We start from the raw sequence: 9,021 nt of genomic DNA, 5'->3' as shown, positions 1-9,021 counted from the left end.
TAACGTTACTACTTAGTTGGTTAGGTTGGTTAGGGGTTAGTTAAGTTATAGTAGTTATACTACTACTACTACGTACGTCGTACGCGTACACAGTAGTATATATATATATATATATATATATATATATATATATATATATATATACACTTATGAGTGGATCCCAACCTGTAGCCATAGAGTGATGCATTTCGAGCCACCAGAATCACAACGAGATGGTAAGCAACACCAAAGTGAATAAACCTTCTCCTCAACCTGAAGAAGTATGAAAGGCAACACCCCAGGCTCAGAACGAAGAGATCTTTTATGCCTGACTCAACCTGAGGAAAGAGAATTCAGCTGGTCTGGAATTAAGAACAATCATCCTCACTCTCCAACCTTGTGCGAATGGTAAATTCCACTTGCCCTGGAATTTCTGGGAGGAGGTGGAACAAACAGTGCTCAACCAAGGAACCAATATTGTTCAAAAAGAAGGGCCAGGCACACCCCAACTGGATAGCCGAGCATTAAATCTGAACCAGTGTTACGACTAGGCTCCTGCATAGGCTGGTGCCGCTTCTACTGACATCTGGGAACAAACATTCAGGGACCCAGGTAGGAGGGCCCCCAACCTTGCCCTCTTCTCCAAGAGTGGAGGAATTCACTAATTCTCTGGTGGAAAAGCCTCTGTCCACTACCACACTGACTAGAAATCAGGTGTGGTAAGGACTTCCCAGCTCCTGTAGTAAAATCTGGGGGGTAGTGCACATTGGAGAGTCCTAAGGGACAGTGCAATAAGTGAAACAAGTTCCCTAAATTTGTAAAACAAACCAAACCCAATTTATTCAATCCAATGATCAGCAGAGACAGCCAAGATCCTCTTATGTTTTATGATAGTCCATGAGTGGCAGTCTAGCATAGCACAGTAATACCAACCTGTCAGCCTCAAGACGGTGTTATGGAACACCTCATTCCTACAGAGCCTGTTGCAACCTAGATATAGTATAATGAATTAGTAGTTGCTAGTGCAAAATTGGTTTGATAAAAGCACACCTGTTTGGGCAACACTCACCACAGAGTGGAATCCTGTGAAAACAAGGTAAGGGACTCTGAAAGGTAGCAATGAAAATACTCACCCCCCTGTATAATCTAGTGAAAGTGGTTAAGATAGCTACAGGGGGTAGGTGAAAACCCTCAGAAGAAGATACTGCCAGATCATACAAATAATGTGAGATAAAAGTATTGGGGGAGATCCACATACCAATCTGCACAATGTCCTCCAATTGGCAATGGAACTGGTCCACTAAGGACATAGAAACGTGATGAATTAGATTAGACGTGACTCGCAGATGATTTCTTGCCCTTCAAATAGAGCCAGAATAAGATATATGGATCAATTTCATATCCACCTTGTCAAAGGATCTGGGTATAAATCCAGTGAAACTGGATGAGCCCAATGAATAAAAAGTAATTTTCTAGCATCTATAAAGGCATTAGAGCAGGCAACAAAACCTTGAATACCCTCACTGAACATAACAATGATCAAAATCTGATCTGTCATAGAAGTAGAATAGTGATCAGATGAATTGGTGCAAAGGATTTATCCCCTTTCCTGTCTGACAGTGTCTTAAGGTAAGAAGAACTGGTCTGAGAACATAGATAGAATGATAAAGCATCCTATGGACAAACAGTGTAAATCACTCTGACCAGCAATGTCTGTAGGTCAGCAGCAATGAAAAATAAATCTTAAAGTGTAGGTGATACATGGCATATGAGAATAAGGTCAAAAATAGGTGTTAAGAATGGGCATGTAATGTAACCTTAATATACCAATTAGGTAACTGGAATGGTTGTTTGGGACAAAGGATCCAAAGTGACTTGAAGAATCTGGAGAGTACTGGGGACTCAAAGAATATTTTGTTGTGAGTATTGAACAGTAGTCGATAAGGCCGCCTTATACAGGGTGGTTGTGGAAGATGCAAAAACACTTGCAAAAGAACCATTTCAAAAAACGAATTATGGCTGGCACTTGAGTTCAACCTCTCAATACATCATTGCCAATAAGTGTCATTTCACTGATAAATGTCCATTGTGGGATTAAGCAAAGATTGAGACATGGCAACCTTAGAAATTAAACCCCGATGGTGTGCAAAAGATTGCATAACCTCCATGCCTGAAGCTTGAGCTTCTGGGTAACCAGATGTACCGTGTCAGATTATGGCTGCTGCCACAGAGATGGCTAAAGAACAAGTGGAAGAGGTGGACACTACTGAAGGTACCACAGAAGCAGAAACCAGGGTGTAACTGCCAATCCAGTGCTAATAACAGGACCCAACAATGGGTTGGAATAAATCATAGTTAGAACCTTGGGTAACATATGAACTGGAGGGAAGGCACTGAGTTGTAATCCCATCCCATCCTGACGGAATGCATCCATTGCCAAAGCCCGAAGGTGAGGTACTGGAGATCAAATTGCCAGTAGCTGGGTGTTCCAATGAGTGTCCAACCTACCAATCATCAGTGTTGCAAAATGAGAGCCAATCCAACAGAACCTTGCAATGCAGCATCTATTCTATTGGGAGAATCTGTTTGGGTTGAGACAACTGATCTGCTACTGCAGTCATCACCCGTGGAACATGGTAAGCTAGTAGGGTGATACAATAGGAGTTGTCTCAAGAAAGAAGGTGCAAGGTTCAAAAACAAGGAACCCTGGATCAAGTGCCTCCTCAATGGGAAATACAAAACACCACTATGGAATTGTCAGAGTGAAGCCTGATGATTTTCCTCTTAATAAACCCAGACCAAGGGCAAAAAGGAATAAAACATTGTGTAGGGAATCCTCGTCATCCGTGCATAGACCCCAGAATTCCTGACTGTTGGTATATGCACCCCATCCCTGAAACAAAGCATTCATCAAGAGATAGAACTCTGGATGAGGTGGTGGCAGAGGAACCCATACCTTAGTAGTATCCTGACTTAACTACTCAAAATTGACGAATGATCTTGATTAAGGAACTGGGAAATCCAGTGAATTAATGTTCATGATCCCTTGGTCACATAAAGACCATTAAAAGTAACTCTTGTGCTCTTGTCCCAAAGGCATGAGGAATTTGAGTGATGCCCACATTCCCAAATGAGAAACAACCAACTGTGCAGCGAGAAAAGAAGAGGCGAGTATGAGTTTGGCTTCCTGTTCTGGATGGGAAGCAGCTGAGCCTGACTGAAATACATGATGTCCCTTCATGTAACTGAGAAGTACACTATCCTGCATGAACCACAATGTCCATGGATTGAGAGAAAACTAAATATTCACTTCCAGAAATTTCAGCCATAAGTAAAGTGCAGACTCAAAAGCAACTGGGAAAAGACCCAAAATGTCACTCTATGAACCAACCGAAGAAAACAAATCAGAGGAAGCTTATCCCAAAGTAGGCTCCTTTTTTATTTCATTTAAAGACTGTGTTTATCACTGTTGCTTGGAACATTTGACTAAGTAAATTTGTTTTGTTAGAGCAAAGCAACATTGGGCTATCTGCTGTGTCTACTATAGGGAATCGAACCATGAATTCCAGTGTTGCAAGTGCAAAAACTTACCACTGTCCCACAGAGGGACTGAGAAGCCAATAGACTAGAAGAAGGTGCAGTGAATCTAAACTCTCTCCAGAATGTCCAGGATTATGGCCTTCAATTACAGTCTCAGAGCCCTCTGAGAGTGATCTCCCCCCTCAATTGTTGTGTGATGCTAGATATCAGAGGTGGGATAGGAGAGACTTGTGCTGGAAATAATGATTTGGGAATTCATACTGTAAAACAGGTTGCCAATCGAAATTTTTTATTTTTTTTAATGAAAATCAACTCTGTAACATGATAACATTTAAAGTATCTCTGAACAATCGTAATACTGGGAAACCCATTAGTGACGCTATGTTGAGAAAAAGTGGTGAAATTGTCTGAATGAGGTGCTTATATATAATACCAGGATAGAGGGTGCATTGACGTAGGTGGAGAGTGTCATGAGACAAATATCGCCAAGGACAATTAAGTGGGGTATAAAAGTCTGGAGCAAGCAAAAGTCAGAATAGTGCTTAGATGGGCAAAGAAGAAACCCTGGCAGTCGAGTAATAGCTGTAGGGAGAGGAGGTAAGTATGTTTTGTAAAAGCCCACTTTGACATTGACCTGTCTATGAGACAGGGAAGAAGAGTTTCGCAAGTTCTCCAAACATGTGGAACTGTTTCTTGTCTGCCAGGATACAGAAATATAGAGTATCCAGCCTGTCCTGCTCTCTCTCTCTCTGAAACTCATTAAATCAGGCAATCACTTGGATGTCACAAGAAACTCTGTACTGCCTGAGAATAGTGTCACAGTCCCATTTTTTCACTCTGCCTGCATTTACCAGTCTTTCTAGACAAGTTGATCAAATAACAGCACTGCATTTAACAACATCACTTCTGGATTCAAGCAGCTCCTGTTCCTTATCAAGCTACAAGTTCTGAATAATTTTCACAACAACAACCTTGAGGAACTTCCTGCATAATTCTAAAGCCTAGCAAATCTTTGTCACTAATTTTTGAAGAAAATTCTTTGTAACAAAATCAATATTAATATTGGAAGGATCCTTTAAATCTCTTTGTCTGTCAACTCCAGCCTTGCAAGGTGTTGTGATCCAGTTGTTCTGAAATGACATTTGCCCAACAAACCCCTGAAAAAACCAAGAGATCTGCAGCTATAAAAGGAAGTGCTTCATGAATACTATCATATGCCTATAATTTTGGTGGGTTTTTCTGTGCAATCACTTATGTTTTAAAATGAGGTAGCAAGAACAAGTACTTTTCCAAAATACTCATGTTTTCTAGCCATCTGTGCTTACAAAACTTTGGTGGAAGGTCCAAACATCCAGTCTCACTTTTTAAATCATCAACTCTTTCAAGATAATCTTTGAAAAAATTGTAGAAATTTTCCAGTTTATTCAAGTTTCTGATCACCTGCTTTAAACTCATCTCTATAAGCATTGTGAATTGTGTGAACATTACAATATCCAACTTGAAACAGATGACTTTTTGGATTAAGTTTATTAGCTTCAGTTGATAACATTGATGTAATTTCCAATTAACACTGCTGTCATCTATAGATATCTGCAATAAAATTGTAGATTTGAGGTCTGTGACAACAAGAAACAGCTTGTCAAATATATTAGTGGCAGTAGCATGCCCTAAGAACTCTGATTCAATGTATTTTATGTGGACAGATTTTTCATCCTAAAAGCAAGCATAAATATTTTACAGTTTCACCTTGAGAGACTTGTTCAAGCTCTCAGAAACAAAAGAATATACCCATCAGACTTCTGGATTTTCTGCTTCAGTATGGAAGTAAATATGGAATTAATCCATGTATGGCTGGCTTTGATGTTCTTTCTCGCCCATGTGAAAACTTTTGGCCAATTTCTATGTTGTGATCTTTTCATTTGAATGAATAATTCTGAAATTCCATAAAACTTCTCATCTTAAAACATCAGTAGAAAAAAACAAATGACTGGATGCTGAAAATTGAACTGGTGGCAATTGCAGTGGTAGTTTGTTGTTTTTTAAAATAGGCAGTTTCTGTTCAGTTGGGTTCACAAGAGTTTGAAATTATATACCACCATGAAGAAAGAGCATTCTTCTTCAAGCTTTCCGAAGTTTATCAGTTTAAAGGATTGACACAGGAGTTTAAAATTATATACCACCATGAAGAAAGGGAATTATCCTTCAAGCTTTTCAAAGTTTACCAGTTTTATGTTTTAGATAAGTAATGAAATATTAAAATGTTTTATTATTTTTTTATTGTGCATTTAAAAATAAACTTGGCACTAGTAGTTTTTTTAATTATATGCATGACTCTGATTTACTTAGTGTGGTATACTGATAGGAGTATAGTTTTACAAGAATGAAAAACAAAAATACTAGGCCTTTTAAACAGTTATATTCATTGTAAAAAAGATAGATAAAACATTAATTATTGGTCCATAGTTTTTATTTGTCTTGTTTGCTCCGACAAACCATGATTGAAAAATTGACTTAAATAAAAACAGTTACGTTTTCTGGAGTAATAGGTGATGTTTTATTTATCTTTTTAAAAATGTTATTTGGATGATGGAAAGTGTGTGGATTTGGTGCATTTAGACTTTTAAAAAGTTTCTGATAAGGTTCGATATAAAGAATTGGCTAAACATATCACAATAAATGGGGTTATGAAAAGAATAATAAATTGATTTCTAGGATGGTCGGATAAAGTAAAATTAATTTATATGGAATCCAGCCAAACTGGATCCTCATTAATAGTGGGGTCCTTTAATGGTCAGTGCTTGGGCTTCGTGTTTTCTTATTCACATTAATGATACTGATTTAAATATAATTAGTAAACTTGGCTGATAGTCTTAAATGCTTGGGTATTTCTTGTTGTACTGATGATGATGAGGTGATGAAGAATGACTTGGATCAACTGGCAAGTTGGATAAATATTTGACAAATGACCTTTATAGTAAGTGTTGGGTAATGTATTGTGTTATAATTTGGATAAATTCCATATGGAAAGGAATTCACTGAATAGTGTGATGCAAGTGAAAGATCTTGACATAGTGCTGGATAGGTCATTCAAGTCACTGAGGCAATGTTCTGTTGCTATTAGTAAAGCTAATCATGTTTTAGGATGCACTTATAGACATACCGATTACAAATGAAAACAATGAGGTCTTTTATCTTAATACAAATTCCTATTTTTGTGCATAGTTTTGGCCTCCTTATCTTTACATTTAGAAATTGGTTTTAAAACTCACTATGTCATTACATTACAGTCTTTTTTAGTGACAGCATTTACTCTCAACTAATTTATAACAAAATATGGTAGGACAAATTTTGATTTATCTTTACTACAATTATATATGCAACTTAGACCTGCTGGAAAAACAAGTTTCAATCATAACCACTATGTACGAGACAGGCCAAACAGATAATACAAAGCATAATACTTAAATACATAAAAGAAAAAATGTTCTCTCTATAAATAATACTTACAAACACAATCATTCCAATTAAAGTATAAGATAAAATATTCAACATATTAATGATGAACAATACTAATACTTTGAAGTTAGTTTTTTTACTTCCAATAAAACTCTTTTAAATTTATAAAAAAAACTTACTCGAAGTCTCGGTGGGGGAGGTTTAGCTCTTTTAGAGTAAGCTAATCGTTCCTGTTTTTCTTCTGGTACTCCAATGCCAACTAGGTCTCTGAAGATTTGAACTTCAAATGGAACATTTACTTTGAAAGCTGCCTGCACCTAGTAACACAGAAACAAAGCCAATGCACATACTTCAATGAGATGAACCTACAAGCTGGCACTAGTGAACATTAACCACCATCAAATATGAACTGAATGGAAGTGTTGAAGTGTGTACTATTGAGATTTAAATCGGTATAACTAAACAAAGGACCTTGGAAACCTAAAACAAAGACTACTGTCTGTCTACTCATTTTAACAAAAAAGATTCCATATTAAATTTTAAGCATTTCTGGGCAAAAAACAAAATTCTTTTAACAATTTTTTTCAAAAGGCATTCATTCACATATAACAATATATGAACAGTACGTCTGGTATAAAATTATACCCTTAATTACAGTTTGTGTTTTAGTGGAATGCACCAGAAGAAGCTGTCGAGTGAAATGTTGAGTGTCTAACTAACATACAATAACAATTTGGTGTTACAAGATCATTTATTTCTAGCAATAAAATTATACCAATTTCACTTCTCCCTCTGTATATGTACGTATACACACAGTGGAACCCCAGTATAACAAGACAGCTTGGGTCCAAAAAAAATGTGATTGTATTAAATGAAGGGTCATATTATATCAAGAACTCCCCATCCATCTATCATCCTACATGCTTCCTCATTTCTAACTTTTTGTTGGTGATCACACTGCAGGCCAAGTTTTAAAAACTCTAATTATTGCTCCAATTGTTCAACCCCTTAATGTAGGTAACTTTGTAGAACATTTAATACTCAACCAGCAAAATATTATTGAAGGCAATTATTAATACGTGTGCAATACATAAAATGCAGATTAAAACACAACAATCAGAAAATCTTTTCAAAATTTGAACATTACTAATCAAGACATGGTGTAAGAATAAAACAATATTATTTGTGTACTGTACTATTGTACTCATTAAATTTCCTAGAAATTTGCTTTATTTTAAAGAAAATCATTTACAGTTGATTGTGTTATGCCTGATGATTTCTGGAATCTAGCAAAGACCAGAATATTCTTCAGCTGTAAAATATGAAGACTAACAACATCTCGGTTCTCTAACACCAAAGTCCAGAATACTCCTCAGCTGTAAAATGTGAAGACTAATAACATCTCGGTTCTCTAACACCAAAGTCCAGAATATTCCTCAGCTGTAAAATGTGAAGACTAACAACATCTCGGTTCTCTAACACCAAAGTCCAGAATACTCCTCAGCTGTAAAATGTGAAGACTAACAACATCTTGGTTCTCTAACACCAAAGTCCAGAATATTCCTCAGCTGTAAAATGTGAAGGCTAACAACATCTCGGTTCTCTAACACCAAAGCCCAGCTTCCAGGTTTGATTACTTCATAAGAGGTGACAAGAGCCCTTAGTCCAAGAGAGTGGCTTCTGGCAGTCCTTTCTGCACTTAAAGAGGTGGTTCTGGTAGATTGTTTTCATTGTTGATGAAATGCTTTAGCTCCCTGCTTGAAACTCCGGGTTTAACAGATGCTTGACCCGTAACATTCCAGACAATTTGTTGGTTAGAAAAATTATGCTTAAAATTTTCCCCTTTGGGGCATCATGAGAATCATCTCGTCAATTTTAAATTGTGGAATTTTCGCCCACACTTGCTTCAAAACTTTACGTAGATCGCTCTTCGAAGTTGTTTTTTTTATTGTTTCTTGACTTGCCGGTCGAGTATGGCCCAGAGGTTTTCGATGGGTTCATGTCAGGAGATTGGCTCGGCCAGGGCAACTTCTGGATACCATTTTC

General features: G+C 37.1%; 1 protein-coding gene across 1 annotated transcript in view; it reads right to left on the bottom strand.

Moving 5' to 3' along the window:
- The window catches only part of LOC106471634, a 26,391-nt gene that overhangs the window by 3,823 nt on the left and 13,547 nt on the right, over positions 1-9,021 (bottom strand). Inside the window, exon 3 of the mRNA XM_013932249.2 lies at positions 7,155-7,292. Within this exon, the coding sequence (XP_013787703.1) occupies positions 7,155-7,292 (138 nt within the window). The remainder of the gene's footprint in view (positions 1-7,154; positions 7,293-9,021) is intronic.

Source organism: Limulus polyphemus, unplaced genomic scaffold, assembly GCF_000517525.1.
Source record: "Limulus polyphemus unplaced genomic scaffold, Limulus_polyphemus-2.1.2 Scaffold4747, whole genome shotgun sequence".
NCBI lineage: Eukaryota > Metazoa > Arthropoda > Merostomata > Xiphosura > Limulidae > Limulus > Limulus polyphemus.
Note: the sequence above shows the minus strand (reverse complement) of the source record. Positions and strands in the feature narration are given on the sequence as shown.